We start from the raw sequence: 26,610 nt of genomic DNA on the forward strand, positions 1-26,610 counted from the left end.
TTGGATTAACGCTACAAGGTAAGTAGCATGATCATACCCTTACACATTTGTATAGTAAATGGCATGTCTTTTATAAAAATATTATGCATGTACGCCCTCCATTAGAAGCCCCTTTTTATGTACCCGAGTTATAAATACCATGATTTTATGCATAAGTTTCGTGTTAGTTGCAAGACATGCATAAAGTATTTTATGAAAATCCATGATTTATGTGAAGATTTATACATTAAATTATTTACAAAAATTCATAGTTTTATGAAAGAAGTTGTACATCAAAATATTTATGAAAAATTATGATTTTATGTGAGGAAACATATATCACGACATTTTATAACAATGCGATTTCACTTGAAATATATAATATGAAAAGTATGCAAGTATGATTATGATGAAATACGAATGATAAGATACGTAACAGCCTATGTTATGATATGAAAACGGTACCATATGTTATGGGCATATTACATTGCCAGGTTGTATAGGCTAGCAGTGCACCCAATGTGTCTTCCTTTTCTATGGATTCCATAACCTGCGGCCACGGGCAGAATCAGAATCTACTTAGATTCGCTAACCCTAACTCATGGTGGTCAACAGTGGGTACTGGTCTATGTCAAGTGAAAGATAAGTTCATGTTCATATTATTTACGTATGCATTTATGAGTATGAATATTTTCAAGAAAACCCTATGTTTATTTTGTTTACTGTATCATGTGTTGCTTATTTAGTATTCGGCTCATTTTTTTTATATTTTTATGTTGTAAGCACCCCAGGTGATGATCTTTATGAGGATGGGCCTGCAGGATAGGACTTGGCCCAGGGAGGTGAGGCAAAGGCCTAGACAATTTATCTAATTCATAGTTTTATGATTTTAGTTTAATAAGTTATTTTGATAAACACATAAGATGATTTTAAATAAATCCTTCCACAAACTCTCTTTTAAATTTTAATTATTTAATAAAGATTCTATTATAAGGAATCTTTGTACCTGGCACTTCCTTTAGAATAAAAGAAAATATTTTTAAGTTAAATTCAGTAGTAGCACTCTGGGTCTAAAAAAGTTACATTATGAGGAATGGGGTGTGTGACTATATATCTTGAACAAGCTTTTAACTACTCTGTAAAAGGAGGAGGTTGCCTTAAGCTTGGGACTTTTAGAGCCTAAACCCTTGCATACGAGGCGGATCTTTTTGAGTTTGACCAATGAAGGGATTCTTGTGCTGTGTCGGTTTCCTGTGTGAATGTCAAAAATGAATTGTCGTTTTCTTTTGGAGATCCCTAATTGTTTTTTTGGGAGATTACATGTGACGCCCATAGATTCCGCTTGGGATCGGACGAACATCTGAAGTGTCGGGACATGTAACACAAGGCTACCTGCCCCCGTTCATGACACATAAGATGCAATATTCCTAACATGCATCTAGCATTATGCAATATTCGCAGCGGATATTTTTTTTTCTAAGAAATACTATGCACCAAACGTATAATATTCCAAATACTTAAAACATGCTTCATACATAAAGACATACTAAACAACTGAGATCACAACACTAGTCTAAAATGATTGTGAACAAAAGAGTGCTGGAGATTGAACTCCACAAAATACAAGTAGTAACCTAAGGCAACTACATCTAAGTTGCATCGTCGCTTAGTCGACCGTTTCTAGCTGGTCGATTCCCGGTTCTCCTTAAGAACCACAGTGAGATTTGATTACAAATCTCAGCAAGTTAACAAAAACCTTCACACAGGTTAATGATGCATGCATGACAATAAAGACATGAATGCACAATCAAAGTCAATAGTAAACATAACATAACCTGACATAACATGGCATGAAATAAGAAGCATAACATGACTTGACATAACATGGCATGAGTTGACCTAACTTGAACTGAAACTGAAACTTGGCTTGACGTGACATAAACTTGAAACTTGACATGAACGTAAACTTGAACATAACATAACGTGAAACATGACTTGAACGTGAAATACATGAACTTGGAATCTTTCCCAATAGACTTAATTAAAAAAGTGACCATACAGGTGCTACATGGGTCCCCTTGAGCCGTGTGTCCCTGCCGATTACCGCATCACAACACGTGTCTATACCAGTTGTGAGTGCGTTAACAATTGATGTGTCTCACGTAGCGTATACTCCACAGTTGTTGTGGCCCCATGATTTATTTGTGCCACACTTGCTGTGGACACACGTAAAATAAAGTGGCTCCATCGGCGTTAGTGTCTGGCACACTCTGGTGACCAGCTAGTTAGGCCCCATTCGCAACCTGTTGACTATACTTCGTCAACCCAGGAAATTTCACACCTATTTGGACACTCCAGCGTGAACAAAGAAGTTCCATAAGGATATTACCCTATCCTAGCACTTAGGGTCGTGATTGACATGAATAACTTAACAAGACTGACCTCGAGGTACACAAACTGTATTCGAGATGGGATGACATGAATACGAAAAGATAAAAGTCCTGACGTAGCGTAACGTGACATGAACGTAAGATGACAAACATGATATACATCGAGACATAAATGAATTAGACAACATTTCATAACATGACATGCATGTAACAGACAAAATTTCATAACATGGAATAACATGTAACAGACAATATTTCATAGCATGGCATAACATGTGACAGTGAATATTATGTGACATGACATACATGTAACAGATGATATACGTAATGTGACATACTTGCAACAGATAGTAACATGAGATAGAATACATTATGTAACAGAAAAGTATTTCGTGACAGAATAATTCGTATAAAAGATAAACATGGGATGACATAGCATGGCATGGCATTTAAAATAACATACAAACATAACTTGTAGTTCCCTCACCCATCATACATACACAGTAACCCGATAGTAAGTTAAAAGCTAACTTACCTCGATAGTCGGGTTCTACGAGAATAAGCGCGAAACACAAGGAACTGTAAAAGAAAACTTAGACATTAATTACTAACAATTAGAAAAGTGAAAGGAGGCAACTTAGAGTAAATTACCATTTTACCCTCTACATGTGGGAAAATGACCTTTTTACCCATAACTTAATGATTTCACATCCTAACTCCAAAAATTATCAAAATTTACATTCCTCATGTAAATTTTATCCTAAACTCAAATATCAACTTAGAAAAATTTAAAATCATTCACAACTATGGAAAACTCACTATGGCCGAAACCTACATAGGCCATTTCTCTTGATTTTGGTTCAATTCTTTCAAAATTTAAAACTTATGATTAAACCAAAATTTTACAACAAAGATCTTCCTATCCTAAGTTTAAAAGCACACTTAAAATATCCATTAAGAAAAATCTAATCATCAATACCAAACTTTTTGTAAAAAGACCCAAACTTTTTAACAAAAAGTAAACCCTTAAATCACAAGTTTTGACCTTAAAAAAAATCTCCAAGAATTCCAAAAAAACTCAAATCTTACCTCTAACAAATTCATAACATCATCCTAAGATGCTTTAAATCATCAAACAAAGTCACCAAAAATCACAAAATAATACTTGGAGTTCTTGGTTTTAAACTTAGTCCAAAACAGAAACTTTCTCTCAACTAACTTTGATCAATCTCTTGATCCATGGCTTAAAGACATGTGATCATCAAAATAAAACATCACATGGTTTAAAAAGTGTCCTAAAGAAGATCCAACCATCAAACTTAAAATCACATGGCTAAAATTCAGCAAAACATAGATCTAACCCAAAAACATCAAATCTTAGGCCTAACCAAAATCCTCTTGCATAGAAAATCATATGTTTAAAACTAATACTAAATATCTTCAAAATAACATCCTAAAATGTATATAAGAGGCTTAGGATCATCATATAAAAATATCAAAGCCTTTGGAATAAGATTAAACCATGAAATATTCAAATTTTCACAAAACAAAAACTGTTTTTCCACTTCCAGTTTTCAAGTTTCTAAATCTAAGGAAATATATCATCAAAAGCTTTATTCATGCAACAAAACCTCAATGAACATTCATAAACACATGTTAATAACACTCCATAAAATATTTGGACCAAGATATGTCCATTAGCTTGGTCAAAACTTCCAAAACATAACATACTCTCCAATTTCATGCTCAGAATGACCTTTCCATGGTTAAAAATACTTTTGACTGACCGAATGGGCATGTAATGAGACTAATAAGATATACATGGAAACTAGACTCAAACATGAACAACTTATGTGAAGGAATCATTGTGCGCAAATACTTAAAAAGGGTCTAAAATGGCCACGCAAAAAGACCTAGAAATCTGCCTGAGAGAGCTCTTTTGAGTTTTCTCTCTAAGAATGGGGTGAATAAGTGATAAAATGGAATAAATTGTGCCTTACACGACTATAGACTCCTGGAGGGGGAAGTTTTGGGCTTGAATGACCCTTGATTGGAGTTGCCTATGTGACATAAAGTGGAGAATAGTGAAAGGCATGGACTGCCTGCAGCAGCTGTGAGAGATGGAGGTTGATGGAGTGGATTTCTCCTTCACATCAAGGCACTATTGGGTGCAGCCAATGGCAGTGGATGGTATGCCATGTGGGGGAGGAAACTTCTCCAAGAAGCTTTGCCAAGGTGGCCAATTTCGTGGGCCTTGGTGGTCCCCAACCAAGTGGGCTTCAATTTGGGGTTTAAATAGGGTTTGGTTAGGGTTTGAGGTGATATCAAGCACAAAACTAAATTTTATTGGCCCAAGCAAATTTCCAAGATTTAAAAGGTTAGATAATGATGTCATAACAAGGATTTTATTAATTAATAGCATGTGGAAGTAATTTAATGAAGTGATTAAACAATGCTAGAAATCAGGTTAGAAAGGCTTTGGTGGCCAACTTTAGGGTTTGGGGAAACCATTTAGGGTTTCGGTTTCAATCAAGCTTTTGGGGTTTCAATTGGATTCCAACCATTTAGGGTTTTGCTAGGATTGAAACCTTCTTTAGTCTGGCACAATTTGGTTGAACAGATGAAACAAAGTTTTGCTAAGGTGGCATGATATCACACCTTGATTTCCTTCACCAATCTATCTAATGGTTCCTTTTTGTACCAAGTGTCTAATACCATTCACTATGTGTTGCTAAGATCTTGCCAAGTATCCAAATAAAACTTCTCTAACCTAATTTGGACATTCCACACTGTGATTTTGAAAACACTGCACTAGGTGCGCTTATCCAGATTACTATTCACTCTAAAAAAAAGTATAATAAACTTAGTACTGAAAAATTCTAAATATTAATATTAACCTATAGTGAAAATCGTTTACCGAAATTCAATCCCGAAGTGCCCCTAAAAATAATTTCACAATTTCCAACATACGTTTCGTCCGGAATTATGAAAATAGGCTATTGCGCCATAAAATCCTAAATAATCCACTGAGTCTAATGGCGTAGACCATAACGCATTCTGACACTTCTAACTACCTCAAATAATTAAACTCATAACTCTAGCACCATATTGAGTTATAACACTGATTATGATGACAGACTAAAACCTGAGCGATTGGTCGATTCGTAAAATCTTATAGGGTTTTCACAAGATTCCTAAGGTCAATAGAAATTCTACCAGTGACTTTCTAATAGGCTGTTATATCCTCCCCTCCTAAAAAAAAAGATTTTGTCCTCGAAATCGACGCAAGTTCAAACATTAACAAGCCAAGTAAAAGATGTTGCCAAGAACTATTGTCAATCACTGGACGTATCACTACTGTCGGCTCCGGTGGAGGTGCATTGGTGTCCGTCGGCACGGTGTGTTGGGATAAGTAGTAGAACACATCGTCCTCTGAATCATACACCAAATTTTCAAAATGACCTGGGTTGGGGAGCTGCACAACCTCCTCATCACTGTTATCAGGCTCCTGACCGTCATCCGACAAATGCCCATGGTGAGTCAACGACATGGATGAGCCTGAGGCAGCGGGCTCAGAGTCCACGGCGGCAGCAAGCTCCTCAGCTGCTCTGCTAGACTCTGCTCGGTCCCGTGCCATCCTAGCCTTGAAACTATCTCGATCAAGCCATGTGGTCGGGTGCAACGGAGGGTAACAGTCCTCATGAGGTAAGGCTCTCCTCTCATAACCTACTCCGTTACTATCAATGTCTAAAATGTGCGTGCAGTGGTGCTCTTGGCGTTCCATCTTATGCCAATAAGCGGACACATCCCTATTCAGCTCAGCTAAACGTCTTCCACGATGCTCTTCTCGCATCTCACGCACTCACCGTGCGGAAAGGGTCGATTCACGGGCGGTCTTGCGCTCTCGAGCCATGGAACAGCAAAAGAACATAATCAATACGGAGAACATTCTACAGCATACACACTAAAAATGGCCTGCAAAACTCTGAAATGGAAACATATACTTTATTGATATCCAAACAACGAAGTACCACATCTGATATATCAGTCCCATACAAAGTGAAGCACAAAATATCGACTGAGCCAAAAACAAAACAAGACAAGACTAGATTAGGTATCAAATAACTGGGGGTACTTGGCTCGCATATCGACTTCCTTCTCCCAAGTTGTCTCTTGAATATTATGGTTTTGCCAAAGTACTTTGACTAATGGAATCTTGCGGTTCCGTAATTCTTTTTCCTTCCAGTCAATGATCTGTACTTGCTTCTCCTCGTAGGTCAAGTTGGACTGTAAAGGTACACTAGCGGGATCCACCACTGCCGGTATCAGATTCCCAAAACTCTTCTTCAAAGAGGACACGTGGAATACATTGTGGATTCCATGGAACTCAGTTGGCAACTCCAGACGGTACGCAAATGTTCCCACCTTCTCCACTACTTCATAGGGTCCCACGTATCTTGGACTTAATTTTCCCCTCACTCCAAAACGGCTTACTCCTCTCATAGGGGATATCTTCACATAGACCCAATCTCCAACTTCGAATTCTATACTCCTCCTTCGATTATCAGCGTAACTCTTTTGTCGACTTTGTGCAATTTTCATCCTTTCTCTGATCATGTGGACTTGATCCTTTATCTCTTGCAAGACTTTGGGCCCAAACACTTTGCTTTCCCCTACTTTGTCCCAATACAACGGCGATCTACACTTTCGGCCGTACAAGGCTTCATACGGTGCCATCTTAATGGTGGCCTGGAAACTATTATTGTAAGCAAATTCTATCAGAGGTAGTTGTTTCTCCTAGTTCCCCTCATTTTCCAATACACAGGCTCTTAGCATATCTCCCAAAGTTTGTATCGTCCTTTTTGTTTGCCCATCTGTTTGCAGATGGTAAGCACTACTGAACTTCAGTCTAGTTCCCATCAAGTCCTGCAAACTTTGCCAGAAACGTGACATGAAACGAGGGTCTCTATCGGACACATGAATACGAAAAGATAGAAGTCCTGACGTAGCGTAACGTGACATGAACGTAAGATGACAAACATGACATACGTCGAGACATAAATGAAATAGACAACACTTCATAACATGACAAGCATGTAACAGACAAAATTTCATAACATGGAATAACATGTAACAGACAATATTTCATAGTATGGCATAACATGTGATAGTGAATATTACGTGACATGACATATATGTAATAGATGGCATACGTAATGTGACATACTTGCAACAGGTAGTAACATGAGATAGAATATATTATGTAATAGATAAGTATTTCGTGGCAAATGTGAGAGCCGCATACTTCATCAATCGACTTCAACGAAGAACACCAGTTTTATTCTTTTTCTTTTCAATTTCATTATAAACTAATTCTATTTTCTAGAGTTTTGATGTAGCACAGCATTGAACACACAATTTATATTCCAAGTTATTTTATTTTCAATATTTCCATGATTGACTGTTTATTCCTTATTTCTTATTCAAGATCGGGATGTGATTTGTGATTAAAGCTCTAGGATTAAACATCATTAGTTGAACGAAAGTAGAGATGCTTTACCACGACTAGTGTGATTTTCAAGAAAAATCCAAAGAATTTAATGAGTCTCCAATTAGTTAAATTCACATAGAAATATTGAGTTATTAGTTGGAGATATTTTTTATATTGTTCAAGAGAAAATATTGAATAGTTAAGGAATTTTTATCATCAACTTGGGATAATTGGGATTCTATAACAACGAAGAATAAACTGTGGGATTTGCTAGGTGAAATCAAACGCTCTACATCTATTCTTATTATTTTAAAATCTTAATTTTAATGTTCTTTTGTTCAGTTTAATAAACCATTCTTGATATGAACCCGTGGGAATGGAATCCCTTGAACCTACAATTAATTTGAAAACTCACCCAAGAAAGCTAAAATCAATCCAATGAAAAATTTAGACCTGTTGAGGAACTCGTTTTAAAATCCTAGATTTTATGAAAATCTAGACCCGTTGAATAACCTGGCTTAAGAACCTAAATTATAAGGAAGAACGCCACAAAAGTTGTGATTTGCCTTTGATAAATTCAAAAGTTCATTAAAAAACAAGAGGAGATAAACTCAACTCATAATGAATAAATTCATCAAATTTCATAAACTGATTAAAATGAGGATACAAAGAGTATTTAAACCAAAACCTAATTAAAACCCTAGCAAAAATAAAGCCATTTTTTCCAAAAATACCCCTGAATGAATATTGTCACTGCTACAGTAACTCGGCTACAGTAACTTCTTGAAACCCTAGTTTAACAAAATAAATCATATGTGAGCGAAGCATCCTCAAGCCTAATTATCCTAAACTAATTCCTATAATTAATAAAATAAGTCTCTTTAATGAAATAAACAAGTCCAAGACCTTCAATCACATAAACATAATAATAGGCCCTAATTTATGTTGCACTCTTCCATAGTTTGTATCACGTGGATGATCATCTCCTTCTCTCAAGCCCATCTTGAATATTCGGTTATTGCTAGACTCGTCCCAAGTGGATTGCACCAATCCTTACATTGCTTCCTTGCACTTCTTAGCTCTCGATCATGTGATTGCCCCATCTGAAACTTGCAAAGGATCTTTTAGACATGGTCCACCTTGGTGTCCATCATTCTCCCTCTCTTCAAAAGGATTTGACCTCGAATCTCCACCTGCATCAAAGAGAAAAATATCAGAAACATTGAAAGTAGAAAAAAATATGATACTTATCTGGAAGATCCACTTGATATGAATTTTCGTTAATCTTTCCAAGAATTTGGAAAAGTCCATCCAAGTTACTCATGTCATCAACAAGCAAAAGCATTAAAGCTAAATGAGTAAGTGGATTAAAACCATAAAAAACTTCAAAAGAAGAATAAGAAATAGTTGTATGCATGGTCCTATTATATGTAAACTCTAATAAGGGCAAATGATACTCCCGCAAACGTTCATACAACAAGTCAATGAATGGCAAATGATACTCCCACGAACGTTCATGAAACACATTTAAAGTCTATCTTGCACTAAAATGGCCACTCCAATTATATGCAAACTCAATGAATGGAAAGCAATACTCCCACCCATGGTCCCGCAACACGTTTACAATCCTTTTTACACCATAATGACCCAACAAAGTACATCCATGCACTAGCATCTCACGCATAAGACTAGTAGGCTCACAAAGTTTATTTTCTCTAAACAAATACCAATCTAGTCTGTAGCACTTACCAAATGATGCATTCTCACACGCTCCATGAACACTAGCAAAGTCATCATCATTAGCATGCAATTCCTTATCATACTCAAATCTCAATAATTTTGCATCTAAAATGAAGACAAGGACATACCTTCTTGCTAAAGTATCAACCACAAAATTTTCCTTTCCCTGTCGGTATTTGATTACAGGAGGAAAGGTATCAATGAATTCCTCCTACTTGGCATGTATTCTATTCAACTTACCTTGTCCTTTCAAGTACTTCACGAATTCATGTTGGTCAAAGAAAGGTCGAGTAAGAATTATTGCACCCGGCATAAAATCAATGTAATGCTATATCTCTCTAATAGGTGGTAATTCACTAAACACACCATTAGGAATCATGACCTCATATCCATGCAACAAAGAGACAACAACACTAGGCAATCGTTGGTCAAGTTCATTAGTAGTAAAATTTGCCTTACCATAAAAACTCACTTTTCTTTTTGTTTTTCTCTCTTTTCTTTTCACTCTTTTTTTTCTTTTCACCCTCTTTTTTTCTTTCACTCTTTTTTTTTCTTTTCACTCTCTTTTTCATCATCTTTTTTTGAACTCTCGGCCTCACAAGTGTTTTTCAACAAATTCTCTCTTTTCAATTTCACTTAATCTTCATACACTTGTCTTCAAGTCAATGGTACAAGAGTAATGGTCTTATTGTCTGTTACCAAAGTATACCTATTCTTGAACCCGTCATGAATCACTTTCCTATCATACTGTCACGGCCTTTCCAACAAAATATGGCCAGCATGTATAGGCACTACATCACAAAACACTTCATCCGTATTTTCCAATTGAAAAAGAAACTAACAATTGCCTTTTTACCCTAACCTCCCTACAATCATTCAACCATTGCAACTTGTATGGTCTAGAGTGTTTCAAGATAGGCAAATTCAATTTTGTACGGTCTAGAGTGTTTCAAGGTAGGCAAATTTAATTTCTCAATTAAAATAGTGCTAGCAACATTAGTACAACTCCCTCATCAATGATCATACTACATACCTTATTGTTGATGTGACATCTAGTATGAAAAATGTTCTCTCTCTGCTGCTCCGTATCATCCACTTTAATTTGTATATTGAGAGCACGTCTGGCAACAAGAGAATCACCTGTCACGGGGTACTCCACTCCATCATCATCACTAGTATCAACCAACCCAGGCATCTCCTCACTATCACCCTCACTTTCTGCCATCACCTCTCCATTGTCACGCATAATCACCACCCGCATATTTGGACATTGAGATGCGATGTGCCCTGAACCCAAACACTTAAAATATTTAATATCTCTATTTCTTGAAAGTTGGAATTCTACCTTTTGTTCTTGCTAGTTCCCTCATCTTTTCCCTTAGGTGGTTTGGTCTTTCTCTTTGCTACAGTTTGATCATTCTTATCCCACTTTGGTTTTCAAGGAGTGCTAGAAACCGAAGTGTACCTTGTTGTCTCCTTTCTTTTTAACTGCCTCTCTACCTTCATAGCCATGTGCACCATGTCTTCTATCTCCACATAATGCGGCAATTCAACTATATTGGCTATTTTCCTATTCAAACCACTAAAAAATCTAGCCACTGTGGCCTCCCAGTCCTCCTCTACATTAGCCTGAATCGCCACCTCCATCTCCTTATGGTAATCCTCCACACTCCTAGACCCCTCTGTAAGATTTTGTAATTTTTTGTAAAGGTCTCTATAGTAATGGCAAGGTACAAATCTCCGCCTCATGAGAGCTTTCAACTCTCCCTATGTCCCTACAGGCCTCTCATGATTCCTCCTCTTTTTGGTCACTAATTGATCCCACCAAATAATAGCATAATCAGTGAACTCAATTACCACCAACTTCACTTTCTTCTCCTCTGAATAATTTATGACAATCAAATATCAACTCTATCATTTTCTCCCACTCTAAATAAACTTCAGGGTCAGTTCTACCTTGGAAAGATGGTATTTTCATTTTGATGCTCCCAAAGTTCCTATCTACTCCATCTTGACCCCCTGGGTTCCCCCTAAGTCCTCTTTCACGCCTAACTGCTCTATGTCTGCCTATTCCACCCATCCCAACTTCCGATATTACATCTTCCTCATCATCACAATATTCTTGATTCTCATACCCATTTTCAACACTAGACTCACAACGCCTCCTATCTCTCATGCCCTATAGATTTCTAATTATCGCTTTTTGATGATCCATCATATCCCTCACTTCATCGAATACCAAGTTCAACTGCTCAAACTGTTGTTGCACGGCTTGCAACATAAAGGATGAGTTATCTGCCATCCCATTTGGTGATGTGTCACTCCTATAAGACATCGTAATGTACTGCACAAAAAAAAAAAAAAAAAAAAAAAGATGTTAGCGAAAAACCTCACACACTCCCTTATATGTTTACACTCAAATAATGGCATTCGATTCGTGTTTTACTCTTAATTGGCTTTTTCCCGATAATAGTCTCACACTCTCTTATCTTTTACCTCAATAGTTTTTTCGCTCAAATTCTTTAAGAACTAGTTGAACTAAATCAAGACAATACAATCTTGTATTATTCCACCAGCAATAGGTTCAATAAATAAGAACAAAAAATAAGGAAAGAATAAAATGACATTAGACTCAAGGAATTTGTACGAGGGAAAAGGTAATTATAAAATAAGATACCAACTAGAAAGATATATTCAACCCCTTTGATGAAAAAACTCAGTCAACAAATGTATTTCTTTCTCTTTATAGTAACTATGTAGCAACCTTTGAATATGCTATATTTTCTTTTCTTTTTCTTTTTTTTTCAAATTATCTATTTTTTTTTTCTTTTCTTTTCCTTTCCTTTCTTTTCTTTTCTTTTCCTTTCTTTTCTTTTCTCTAATTCAATCACAAACAACAATATTCAATTGTGAAAATCAAGCAATTGAATTCAAACACACAAGAATTGACAATGAAGTAGAAGAGAATCAATGGAACGGCACTCCAAACAATTGACAAACTTGGAGATGCAAGAAACCCTAGGTGATGCAAATTTTAGCCAACTCAAAAACCCTAAGAATTTCGGCAGCCTACTTTTTGTTTGTTTGTTTTTTTTTTTTTTTTTTTTTAGCAACCCTAGAACAATAAAACTCTAGAATTAAATTTAAAGATACAAGAATTAAAAGATAGAATCAAACCTGATTAGAAACCTTGCTTTGAATACCAAATGATATGAACCCGTGGGAATGGAATCTCTTGAATCCACAATCAATTTGAGAACTCACCCAAGAAAGTCAAAATCAAGCAAATGAAAAATTTAGACCTATTGAGGAACTCATTTTTAGAACCGCAATTATATGAAAATCTAAACCTGTTGAAGAACCTGTCTCAAGAACTTAAATTATAAGGAAGAACGCCACAAATGTTGTGATTTTTACCTTTGATAAGTTCAAAAGTTCATTAAAAGACAAGAGGAGATAAACTCAACTCACAAAAAATAAATTCATCAAATTTTATAAACTGAGTAAAATGAGGTTACAAAGTGTATTTATATCAAAAACTAATTAAAATGCTAGCCAAAATAAAGCACTTTCTTCCAAAAATACCCCTAAATGAATAGTGCCACTACTACAGTAACTCGGCTACAGTAACTTCTTGAAACCCTAGGTCAACAAAATAAAACACATGTGGGCCAAGCATCCTCAAGCCCAATTGTGATGACCCGAGTTTTGTCTAGGCATGGCTCTTAGAATTCGTTCTAGGTTGCCATGGCATTTTAGAAGCCTTAGTTACTTCGGAAGGCCTTAGAACCTTTGATGTAGTAACTTAAGCCCAAGAGGACAGTGGCCCTAGTTTACTTTGAAATTTTGGCCCTATTTAGAAACTTAGGTCCAATGGTTTAGGCACATGATCCAATTCTAAGTTACTAGTGCCATGTGTCATGATAGTATTTGTGACGCCCCCAATCCCTACTTGGGATGGAACGAAGACTTAGAGCGTCGGGACATGCAACACAAGGTTACATACCCTCGTTCATGATAGTTAATATGCAATGCATCCTAGTATGCAACTAGCAGTATGCAATAATGACAGCGTAAATAAAAGCTTAAGATGAAAAATATGCCAGAATAACTAAAACATCCCAACTTCATTAGATAATCATCATGTTCAAAATATTAAAATAGCATAGACTTATATACAAAGTCATATCATTCTCTTAATGCGATCTAAAGCATAAAGGACTTAGGCTATGAACATCAAAATTAAGTCTAACTTCCTCTCCAGATCCGGCTCCCCCTCAATCAAGCGAATCCAGTGCTCCATCAATCTCGTCTTGGTCGATTCCTGACACAACCTCTATCATTCCGACAACCTCTATCATTCCGACTGGAATGATAGTGGTCCCATAAAAGGGTAAGATTTACTCGAAATCTCAGTAAGTTAAACAACTAACTGACACAAAGATAAATCAATCATGAAAAATGATAAATATGCAATACATGAGATGCAGAAAATCAGTATGCATGCCTCCCATCTAGATTTCCTCAACATCTTTAAAAAAATATGGAGACATGGGTTTTTACTCAATAAGTAATTTCGTCATCATTTTTGAAAAGACATAACTTCTTTATAAAAAATTTCATCATAAATTTCCCTCACAGAGTTACATCATTATCTTAATTAATAACAGAACGTGTGATAACGTCATAGTTCCCCATATGCACTGTGAGTACCTGCCAGTGACTGTAGTATATAAGAAACTACGTTATCTATAAACTCGTTCTCAATGCATTGGTAAATATAACATAACATCATAAAATTCATAACATGCACACCCACCAGCGTTAGGTGTCATAACATGTTGACTTCGCTCCGGCATTCTTTAAAAAGAACCCATTCGAAACTTGTTGACTGTTCTTTGTCAACCCAGGGGTTACCACTCCAATATTAAATACTCCAGAGTGGACAGAAGAGTTCCACCAGGATAATTCCCCATCTTGGCCTTTCGGGTCATGACAAAATGATTTTCATGCTATGCTTTAAAAAAATACATTTCATGACATGTGCATATGTAGTAAATTTCATGCAAAAAATGACATTTATAAATGTTATACGCAAAAATGGTGAAAATGTCATATGTTATGTATGTATACACTCAATGTGTCATATAACATGATAATTTCTGCTCAAAATAATAATTGAAAAATAAATAAAGCATTTATCAATACATCATAAGAAGTTTATCAAGGTGTAATTAGAGGTCAACTTATAAACTTCCGGGAAAATTCGAAATTAGCGCCGTAGCTGCGTAAATCCTGTGGATACTAAGTTATGGTTAATACTCTTATGGATAGGTTCAAAATCAAAAGCTTCAAAAATTGGATATTTAGAAAAATACCCCTAGACTTTCAAAAATTGCCATTTAGGCACTAAATTTTTACTAATTGCAAACGGACTCCAAATTTCATGGATTGCATATTTTTCGCACTCTAAAACTATCTATGACCTTAGATTCTTCAAATTTAAAGTGGAACTAATCCAATTAGTCCCAACTCGTGGCATGCATCCTAGTTGATGCCTATGTGTATTTTCAACTATTCATCCCTATGAATGCATGCATATGAGATTTTCTTTAATCATTAATGATCACTAACATCTTTAGGGACATTATGAAGTCTAATCCTTGGGTAATCAAGTTCATCCCAATACTTTATCAAAGCTAAGAAATCATTAATCACCAATATGCTTCAAACCGATTCATGCTTGATGATCAAAACAAGATAGATTTAAAACCTATCATGGCATGCTTCTAATCACAAATTTAACCTTCCATAATCATGTTAGGATAATGATATTTCTTATAAAATCATGCTTAGGACATGCCATAGCTAAATTTCCAATTAAAAACATTCAATCATTCAAACCTTCCTTTAATTGACTTGCTTTTGCATTAAGCATCATAACCTTCTCAAAACTCAACTAAAAATCGTACCAACACTTAAAAAAAAAGCTTGACATGTTAGCTAAGATCAAAAGAAGAAAATTGATAAATTTCATGGCCTTCCAAGCACTCTAGACTGCCTTACACATGAAAATTAAAAAACTCACCAACACTCTCACTCGGTTTGCACTCTTTTGGTCTCTATGAGGGGGAAATGCTCTCAAAGATCAAGATGATGCTTGGAGCTGTGGTGTGGATGAAATGAGAAGGGGAGGGAAGTATTTATAGCTAGCCAAGGGGTGAGGAACGTTGGCTTGGGTGCTTGGCGATTGGGTGAAGTGGGAGGTGCTCCAATCTGGAAAATTTCCAGATTTGCTTTCATGAGCTTAGGTCACTTGTGCAGAACAAAATAGTGCCCTAAACCACCATCATTTCCACACCACAGTAGCTGCAAGGGTCCTGTAGATGAATCCCGGTCGTGGGGCATCATTTGGATGGCAGAAGATCCCTTAAACCACCCTTGAAAATAGGTGGATGAAGGTGGTTTTGTGGTGGCAGAAAAACAGTTCGGTTTTGGATCTTTTTAGGCAGCAAAAATGAGTAAAAATCCTTCATGATGGTCGTGGGACTTCTTGGTGATTGGGTGGAGAAGGAGGTGGCGTGGGGCGGTGGTACAAACCATGGCAGGAGGCTGGTCCAAACTCAATCCAATTGGTTCCTACACAAACTAGACCAAGGTGCACCCGGTTTGGTTCTTTGAGTTGGTTGATGCAACCAATTTCGTTCAAGGCTCAAAATGAGTTTTGGAGGGTCTCATAAGGTGTTTTAGGACCATATTACCCTTGAGGATAATCCACAAAAATGTTGGGCCCATGGGCAAAACAGTCCAAGCATTACAAAGGACAATGCACAAAACCGATTAAAGCATGGTTTGGGCTTGTTATGTCATTTTTCTTAATGACATGTGGAATGGTTTAGCTAGGGTATTAAAATGGTCTAATCATGGTTTAAGGGAGTATTAATTCAAGGAAATTTGAATTAAAAAGTTTAAGAAAATATTAAGCATGATTAAGCTTCAAAGCATGGCTTAAAGTGCACTAACCTCAAGTATGATGGTTAATGGCCTTAGCCAATTTTCAAAACTTAATTTGGGTACTTTGAGTGGGATTTGGGCTTAAGAAAATTAATGGTATGGTGTATTGGGCCTTTGGTCTTTGAATGGTAAAATGGGTCCAAACATGGCTTTGAGCCATATAGGCTTGAAAAGGGCCAAGGGTCCAATCTACACCAAAGGCCTTATGCCTTCCTATACTTGGGCCAAGACTAGCATTCATTTCCTAAGGGCTTGATTCAAGGTTTTTCTTGAGCTAGGCCCATGAATGCACTTGGGTCCTAAAAAGCCTCACCAAAATTACTAATGGGCTTACCTCTCTAATCCTTAGCTCATTAATACTAAATACCAACATTAATGCTAATCCTACTATCAATCTTAATGAAAGTGATGAACCAAAAATAAAATAAAAACCTAATCTAGATACTTAAGGGTTAATCAAGAGTTAATTAAGCGGGGTGTTACATCCTCCCCCTTAAAACAAGATTTCGTCCTCGAAATCGGGGTCAAATAAAACATCCAATGAGTAAGGGTTTGAGTGTTGACTCACCAATCGCGCTATAGCTCGGGGCTCGTTGGGGGTCTCCCATCGCTATCCTTGGACACCTAATCCTGGGTGTGGTAGTAGTATTCATCCTCCTCTGAATCATAAAAGGCATTAGCCCTCTCTTGGTGTTGCCTCCACTGCCTAAACTCCTTATCCTCAAGCCAAGGGTCTCCCTCCTCTCGAAAGCGAGTGCGACTCGGATAAGAGTCAGATGTATCTGATGTGTCAAGGGGAGTAGGGTCAGGAATGAGTGACTCATACTCGTACTGTCGCTGCTCTACAACCCTACTCGACTCTGGCTGGTCTAAACCTACTGAGAAAGCCAATCTCATACGTCTTCTGAGCCATCTAGCCCTAGTCTCTCCCATCTAGCGAATGGGGTCATAAGGTTGACGCTCCTCGTGTAGCCATGCTCTCCTCAGATGGATGCATCCTCTCCTATCATGGTCGAGGATATGAGTCCTGTGATGCTCTAACCTCTCCTGCTGAGCCCAGAACATGTCAACCATGCGGTCTAAGTGTCTCCATCTCCTGTCTGCTCCGCTCTCAGCTTCCGAAGTCGGTTGTGAGCCATATACATCTGACAGGTGGTCTTGTCGTCACCAGCCATGTCACAACTGAAAATGACGTGAAAGAATGTGGATCATATAGGTGAAATTCCAAGGGATGCCATGCATGAATGCGAATGCCATGATGCGATGCTAAACAAGTCACATGCCAAACAAAAAAGGGTATTTGCTTCTCATGTCAGCTTCTTTTTCCCATGTGGCCTCTTCAACATCATGATTTCGCCACAAAATATTAACCAAAAGGATTTTATGATTTCGTAGTTCCTTATCCTTCCAATCAATGATCTGAATTGGAACTTCCTTGTAGGTTAGGTTGGGTTGAAGTGAAATATCCCTCGTGTCAACAACGGTTGGAATTTGCTTTTTGAAACTCTTCTTAAGAGAAGATACATAGAAAATATTGTGGATTCCTTGCAATTCAGTGGGAAGCTCTAGCCTGTAAGCGACTGCTCCTACTTTCTCCAGAATCTCATATGGTCCCACGTATCTTGGATTTAACTTCCCTTTCTTTCCAAACCAAAAGACTCATTTCATGGGCAATACATTAAGATAGACCCAATCACCAACTTCAAACTCGAGGGTCCTTCTTCGACGATTAGCATAGCTCTTTTGCCTATCCTAGGCAGCCTTCATCCTTTCCCTTATTTGGCGGATTTGATCCTTCATCTCTTGAAAAATCTCTGTACCATAGATCCTTCCTTCTCTTACTTCGTCCCAGTATAAGGGAGATCTACACTTCCTTCCATATAACGCTTCGTAGGGTGCCATTTGGATGGTGGCTTGGAAGCTATTATTGTAGGCAAATTCTATTAATGGTAAGAGCTTTTCCCATTCGTCCTTCTCTTGCAAAACACAAGCTCTTAGCATGTCCTCTAGGGTCTGAATCGTCCGTTCAGTCTGCCCATCAGTATGAGGGTGATAGACACTACTAAACTTCAGCTTTGTGCCTAGTGTGTCTTGAAGGCTTTGCCAGAAACGAGAAGTGAAACGTGTAACCCTATCAGATACAATCGTCCTTGGGACTCCATGTAACCGCACTATTTCAGCAACAAACAGCCGAGTCAACTTCTCCATGGGGTTGGTATTCTTAATTGCCAGAAAGTGGGCACTTTTCGTCAAACGATCGATCACGACCCAAATAGAGTTGTTTCCCTTTGAGGTCCTTGGTAATCCAATTACAAAATCCATGGATATATCCTCCCATTAACATTCTGGGATTGGGAGTGGCTGTAAATCTCCAGTGGGTCTCTGATGCTCTGCCTTGACCATTCTACATATTGAGCATCTATTAACATAATCCGCTACGTCCTTTTTTAATCCTTCCCACCAAAAGTGTTGCTTCAAATCTTGATACATTTTGGTGCTCCTTGGGTGAGCTGTGTATGGAGTCTAATGTGCTTCCCTCAGTATCTTATCCCTGATCTCTTGATCAGCTGAGATAACTTTCCGGTCTTTGTAGTATAGCAACCCATCATTTTTTATGGTGAAACCTTCGGGTCCTTCCTTCTTCTCTATCTTCCGTCGAATTTCTACCCATTTGGGGTCTTCCATCTGACGCTTCTTCACTTCTTCCCATTTCGTTGGTACAATTTCTTGTACTGCGGTTAGGGATACTTTGGCAGGAAGATCCTTGATCAACAACCTTCTCATACTATGCAAAAGGGACTCTACTTCCGAGGCAAGACCTGTGGAATTATCCCTTTGCGGTTTTCGACTTAGCGCATCTGCCACTATATTAGCCTTGCCAAGGTGATACTTAATCTCACATTGGTAGTAGCTAATAGTTTCTAACCACCTTCTCTACCTCATATTCAAATTCTGCTGACTAAACAAGTACTTGAGGCTCTGGTGATCGGTGTAGATTTCACACTTTGCTCCATATAAATAATGTCTCCATATCTTTAAGGCGAAAATTATGGCGGCTAACTCCAGGTCATGGGTGGGGTAGTTCTGCTCATGGTTCTTTAGTTGTCGTGAAGCATAGGTGACAACTCGTTCCTCTTGCATGAGCACACACCCAAGTCCTGATTTGGATGCATCACTAAATACTACATAGGGCTTATGAGGTTCAGGTAGGGCTAGTACCCGTGCAGTTGTGAGCCTTTCCTTGAGCTCCACAAAACTCTACTCACACTTCTCTGTCCAGACATACCTAGCATTCTTCTTAGTTAGGGCAGTGAGGGGTCCTAACAACTTAGAGAATCCCTCCACGAATCGCCGATAGTAACCAGCTAATCCCAGAAAACTTCAAATTTCGTGAACATTCGTCGGTCGCTTCCAGCTTACTATAGCTTGCAATTTTGCAGGGATCGACTGATACTCCTTGACTTGAAATCACATGCCCTAAAAATTTTACCTCCTCAAGCCAAAACTCACACTAACTGAATTTGGCATACAGATGGTTTTCCTTCAGCTTTTCCAATGCTAAACGGAGATGTTGCTTGTGATCTTCTTCGCTGCTTGAATAAATCAATATCTCATCGATGAATACAACAACAAAGCTATCTAGATAGGGTCTGAATACTCTGTTTATTATATCCATGAAGGCGACAGGGGCATTGGTTAGACCAAAGGACATTACTAAGAATTCATAATGTCCGTATCTGGTTCGAAACGCCGTCTTGGGGATATCCTTCTCCTTAATCTTGAGCTGATGATAACCAGACCTTATGTCTATCTTAGAGAACACCGATGCTCCTTGCAGTTGATCTAGTAGGTCATCGATACGTGGTAACGGGTACTTGTTCTTCACCGTTACTTTATTCAATTCCCTATAGTCAATGCACATCCTCATTGATCCATCCTTCTTCTTAACAAATAGAACTGGCGCTCCCCAAGGTGATGAACTAGGTCGAATGAAGCCCTTCTCTAGTAGCTCTTCTATTTGCTCTTTTAGCTCCTTCAGTTCTAGAGGGGCCATACGGTAAGGGGTTTTATGGACAGGGGTCGTTGTGGGTTCTAGTTCTATGGTCAACTCGATTTCTCTATCGTGGGGTAGTCCTGGTAGATCGTCAGTGAAAACCTCAGGGTATTCCTCAACTACAGGTATCCCTCGTATCTCCTTATCGTCACCATAACTTTCCGTTATGAGGGCTAAGTAAGCCGTGGCACCATTAGCCATGCACTTCCTTGCCTACAAACCTGAAATCAGAGAGGGGGTAACCTTCACCATTCCTCCTGTATGATGCATATGTCTACCCTTGGGCGAATCGAAGATTATCTCCTTATTTCGACAATCTATTCTAGCACAGAGTTTGGACAGCCAGTCCATCCCTAGTATAACATCGAATCCTAGTTGATCGAAGACGATCAGGTCAGCTTCCATCAATCTTCCTTTTAGGGTCAGAGGACATTTCTTCAACACACAGGTGCAGATGATCGTGCTTCTGTCGGGAATCGATACTACTATAGCTTGAGGTAGTTTCTGAGTCGGCAGGTTACACGTACAACCAAACGTCGTGGATACAAACGATATTGTTTTGCTGGAGTCAAATAAAGCGCAAGCCGTATATTCATATAACGCGATTTTTCCTAAGGTGTAATCAACTACTGAGTACTAAGCAACTATTTAAAAAGATGATTTCTAAAGAAGGGTATTGAAGGAAAATACCAGTGATAACGTATGTTTCCTCGTCCTCAGGGATTTCCTCGCTGATATCACCAGGGGTGATGGCATAAACGCGGGCTTGAGCAGGTGGCCTTTGATTGGGCCATTAGTTAGGAATGTTCGTTCCTCCTTGAACAGTCTGTGGGTATTCCCGGATCATATACCCCGATTGTCCGCATCGGTAGCACACTCCTAGGCCCACACAACATTCACCACTATAGTTCTTTCCACATTTCTTGCAGGTGACAGGTGGAGCTATTATAACGCCTTTTCCCTTGTTAGCTCCTTGAATAATCCTCGTCTTAGCATTATTCCCATAGTAGTGAAGGTAGAAGCCCTCTTTCTCTCGAGGTTGATCTGAGCTGTCACATTTTGCTATTCTACCTCTGCTATTGCAGCCACATTAACCAACTCTTGGAAGTTGTGGATACGGAATCCAGCCACATAACTGCGAATTCTAGGATTCAGCCCTGCTTGAAACTTATGGGCCTGCATTTTCTCAATAGCAATCAAGTGTGGGGCAAACCTTCCCAGCTCCATAAACTTCGCAGCATACTGCTCAATAGTGAGATTGCCTTGTACCAATGTAGCAAACTCCTGGGCCTTATGGGTCTTCATTGACTCTGGAAAGAAACGATTGTCAAATTCCTCCTTAAACCTCTCCCAGGTCAAAATGGTGACATTTCCCAATTCTCTAATCAGAAGTTGCCTCTTGGTGTCCCACCAAATTTCAGCTTCACCCTACAGCAGGTGCCCTGCGTACTATACCTTCTGTTCCTCAGTACAACTGCTGATCTTGAAGGTCCTGTCGAGATCTAATAGCCACTTGTTAGCTTTCATGGGTCCCTCAGTTCCCATGAAATTGGGGTATCTATATATTAGGAACTTCTCGTAGGAACACCCTCGGTTCTCAATCAGCGGGCGTTGTTGGGTCTGTCTCAGGATTACTTCCTGTTGTTGCTTCATGGTTTCCATCATTTGACGAATTGCGTCCGCCAACTCACATCCTCAATCCAAACAACGCTCCTGATCTCTATGGATGTTAGATCCACCAGCGTTCCTCTCTTGTCTGCCACGTGTCATCTCGTCTTAATCCTTCCAACTCCTGCGATATATGCACATCAGACCAAACTTGAACTGCAAGATTCAAGCCTATGTAAGACTAATGATTCAAACCTATATTCTGGCATAAGGTTCCTAAGGACATGTGGGTTTACCCAGAGACGAGCTACTCTGATACCATCGCTGTGATGCCCCCAATCCCCCTTGGGATGGAATGGAGACTTAGAGCATCGGGACAAGCAACACAAGGTTACATACCCCCATTCATGACAATTAATATGCAATGCATCCTAGTATGCAACTAGCAGTATGAAATAATCGCAGCAGAAATAAAAGGTTAAGATGAAAAATATGCCAGAATCACTAAAATATCCCAACTTCATTAGATAATCATCATGTTCGAAATACTAAAATAGCAGACTTATATACAAAGTCATATCATTCTCTTAATGCAATCTAAAACATAAAGGACTTGGGCTATGAACATCAAAATTAAGTCCAACTTCCTCTCCAGATCTGGCTCCTCCTCAATCATGTGAATCCAGTGCTCCATCAATCTCGTCTTGGTCAATTCCTGACACAACTTCTATCATTCCGACTGGAAGGATAGTGGTCCCATAAAAGGGTGAGATTTACTCGAAATCTCAGTAAGTTAAACAACTAACTGACACAAAGATAAATCAATCATGAAAAATGATAAATATGCAACGCATGAGATGCAGAAAATCTGTATGCATGCCTCCCATCCAGATTTCCTCAACATCTTTAAAAAAATATGGAGACAATGGTTTTTACTCAATAAGTAATTTCATCATTTTTGAAAATACATAACTTCTTTATAAAAAATATCATCATAAATTTCCTTCATCGTAGACTTACATCATTATCTTAATTAATAACATAACGTATGATAACGTCACAGTTCCCCATATGCACTGTGAGTACCTACCGGTGACCGTAGTATATAAGAAACTACATTGTCTATAGACTCGTTCTCAATGCATTGGTAAATATAACACAATATCATAAAATTCATAACATGTACACCCACCATCGTTAGGTGTCATAACATGTTGGCTTCGCTCTGGCATTCTTTAAAAAGAACTCATTCGAAACCTGTTGACTGCTCTTTGTCAACCCAGGGGTTGCCACTCCATTATTAAACACTCCAGAGTGGACAGAGGAGTTCCACAAGGAACATTCCCCATCCTGGCCTTTGGGGTCGTGACAAAATGATTTTCATGTTATGCTTTAAAAAAAATACTTTTCATGACATGTGCATATATAGTAAATTTCATACAAAAAATGACATTTATAAATGTAATATGCAAAAATAGTGAAAATGTCATATGTTATGTATGTATGCACTCAATGTGTCATATAACATAATAATTTATGCTAAAAATGATAATTGAAGAATAAATAAAGCATTTATCAATAATTCATAAGAAATTTATCAAGGTGTAAGTTAGAGGCCAACTTACAAACTTTCGGGAAAATTCGAAATTAGTGTCGTAGATTCGTAAATCATGTGTATACTAAGTTAGGGTTAATACTCTTATGGATAGGTTCAAAATCAAAGGCTTCAAAAATTGGATATTTGCAAAAATACCCCTTGACTTTCAAAAATTGCCATTTAGGCCTTAAATTTTCACTAATTGTAAACAAACTCAAAATTTAACCAAATTTCATGGACTTCATATTTTTGGCATTCTAAAACCATCTATCCCCTTAGATTCTTAAAATTCAAAGTAGAACTAGTCCAATTAGTCCCAACCCGTGGCATGCATCCTAGTTGATGCCTATGTGTATTTTCAACTATTCATCCCTCTGAATGCATGCATATGAGATTTTATTTAATCATTAATGATCACTAACATCTTTAGGGATGTTATGAAGTCTAATTCTTGAGTAATCAAGTTCATCCCAACACTTAATCAAAGCTAAGAAATCCTTAATCACCAATATGCTTAAAACCGATTCATGCTTGATGATCAAAACAAGATAGATTTAAAACCTATCATGGCATGCTTCTAATCACAAATTTAACCTTCCATAATCATGTTAGGATAATGATAAATATTATAAAATCATGCTTAGGACATGCCATAACTAAATTTCCAATTAAAAACATTCAATCATTCAAACCTTCCTTTAATTGACCCAGTTTTGCATTAAGCATCATAACCTTCGCAAAACTCAACTAAATTTCGTACCAACACTTAGAAACAAAGCTTTACATGCTAGCTAAGATCAAAAGGAAGCAAACTTACAATTTTTGTGGCCTTCCAAGCACTTTAGACTGCCTTACACAAGAACACTCAAAAACTCACCAACACTCTCACTCGGTTTGCACTCGTTTGATCCCTATGAGGGGGAAATGCTCTCAAGGCTCAAGATGATGCTTGGAGCTGTGGTGTGGATGAAATTAGAAGGGGAGGGAAGTATTTATAGCTGGCCAAGGGGTGAGGGACATTGGCTTGGGTGCTTGGTGATTGGGTGAAGTGGGAGGTGCTCAAATCTGGAAAATTTCCAGATTTGCTTGCATGAGCTTAGGTCACTTGTGCAGGATGAAATAGTGCCCTAAACCACCATCATTTCCTCACCACAGTAGCTGCAAGGGTCCTGTAGATGACTCCAGGTCGTGGGGCATCATTTAGATGGCAGAAGATTCCTCAAACCACCCTTGAAACAGGTGGATGAAGGTGGTTTGTGGGGGCAGAAAAACAGTTCGGTTTTGGATCTTTTTGGGCAGCAAAAATGAGTAAAAATCCTTCATGATGGTCATGGGACTTCTTTGTGATTGGGTGGAGAAGGAGGTGGCGTGGGGTGGTGGTGCAAACCATGGCAGGAGGCTGGTCCAAACTCAATCCAATTGGTTCCTACACAAACTAGACCAAGGTGCACTCGATTCGGTTCTTTGAGTTGGTTGATGCAACCAATTTTGTACAAGGCTCAAAATGAGTTTTGGAGGGTATCATAAGGTGTTTAAGGACCATATTACCCTTGAGGATAAACCACAAAAATGTTGGGCCCAAGGGCAAAACAGTCCAAGCATTACAATGGGCAATGCACAAAACCGATTAAAGCATGGTTTGGGCTTGTTATGTCATTTTTCTTAATGACATGTGGAATGGTTTAGCTAGGGTATTAAAATAGTCTAATCAAATTTTAAGGGAGTATTAATTCATGGAAATTTGAATTAAAAAGTTTAAGAAAATATTAAGCATGATTAAGATTCAAAGCATGGCTTAAAGTGCACTAACCTCAAGTATGATGGTTAATGGCCTTAACTAATTTTCAAAACTTAATTTGGGTACTTTGTGTGGGATTTGGGCTCCAATCTACACCAAAGGCCTTATGCCTTCCTATACTTCGGCCAAGACTAGCCTTCATTTCCTAAGGGCTTGGTTCATGTTTTTTCTTGGGCTAGGCCCATGAATGTACTTGAGTCCTAATAAGCCTCACCAAAATTACTAATGATCTTGCCTCTCTAATCCTTAGCTCATTAACACTAAGTACCAACATTAATGCTAATCCCACTATCAATCTTAATGAAAGTGATTAACCAAAAATAAAATAAAAACCTAATCTAGAGTACTTAAGGGTTAATCAAGAGTTACTTAAGCGGGGTGTTACAGTATTACACCTTGAACCTAGTCTTGATAGTAGGTTAATGTGTAAAGAAAGGTGAAGGAATGCACCAAGATGGGCTTGCACGCCTAGCCCATTGTTTTTGTCCAAAATTTGAGTTCCAAGGTAGGTTTCTTGGAAAGGAAGCCTAGGGAAGTGAAATTGAGTTTTTCTAGAAGTTGTGCATAGGAAACTAAAGCGAGGCTTATGGGATTTCGAATTTAGCAAACGTTTTGCCATGTGTCAAGCATACACCAAGTTTCTAGAAGATTTTGTGAAGAGACTTTTGTATCAAGGAGAAGTTTGCCCTTAGGGTTTACTCCCAAGCATTCCATTCACTTGTCACTTGTCATTTAGTGCATTTTAGACCAATGGTATATGAAAGGTCACCTAGGGAATGAGTACTTGGAAGATGAAGCAACATCTTGGGAAAGGAAAATGGAGAGGACGGATAGGGCTATGGCACATGCCTAATGCCACTTGTCTTCCATGCCAAGAGTTACTTGTTGAGTATAGGAAAAGGCATGTATGATTTTACCAAACTACCCTTGAAGAGATAT

The 26,610-nt window shown here is 38.2% G+C and overlaps 2 protein-coding genes across 2 annotated transcripts; both read right to left on the bottom strand.

The window, feature by feature from the left end:
* Window positions 1-17,693: 17,693 nt before the first annotated feature.
* On the bottom strand, window positions 17,694-18,936 carry LOC121236542. The gene is made up of 3 exons (XM_041132993.1): window positions 18,457-18,936; window positions 17,894-18,255; window positions 17,694-17,796 (listed from the first exon to the last, which is right to left on the bottom strand). Exons 1-3 carry the CDS (start codon window positions 18,934-18,936, stop codon window positions 17,694-17,696), a joined length of 945 nt encoding a protein of 314 aa, XP_040988927.1.
* Window positions 18,937-21,730: 2,794 nt separating this feature from the next.
* On the bottom strand, window positions 21,731-22,321 carry LOC121236543. The gene is made up of 2 exons (XM_041132994.1): window positions 22,124-22,321; window positions 21,731-22,015 (listed from the first exon to the last, which is right to left on the bottom strand). Exons 1-2 carry the CDS (start codon window positions 22,319-22,321, stop codon window positions 21,731-21,733), a joined length of 483 nt encoding a protein of 160 aa, XP_040988928.1.
* Window positions 22,322-26,610: the final 4,289 nt, after the last annotated feature.

Source organism: Juglans microcarpa x Juglans regia, chromosome 6S (assembly GCF_004785595.1).
Source record: "Juglans microcarpa x Juglans regia isolate MS1-56 chromosome 6S, Jm3101_v1.0, whole genome shotgun sequence".
NCBI classification, from domain to species: domain Eukaryota; kingdom Viridiplantae; phylum Streptophyta; class Magnoliopsida; order Fagales; family Juglandaceae; genus Juglans; species Juglans microcarpa x Juglans regia.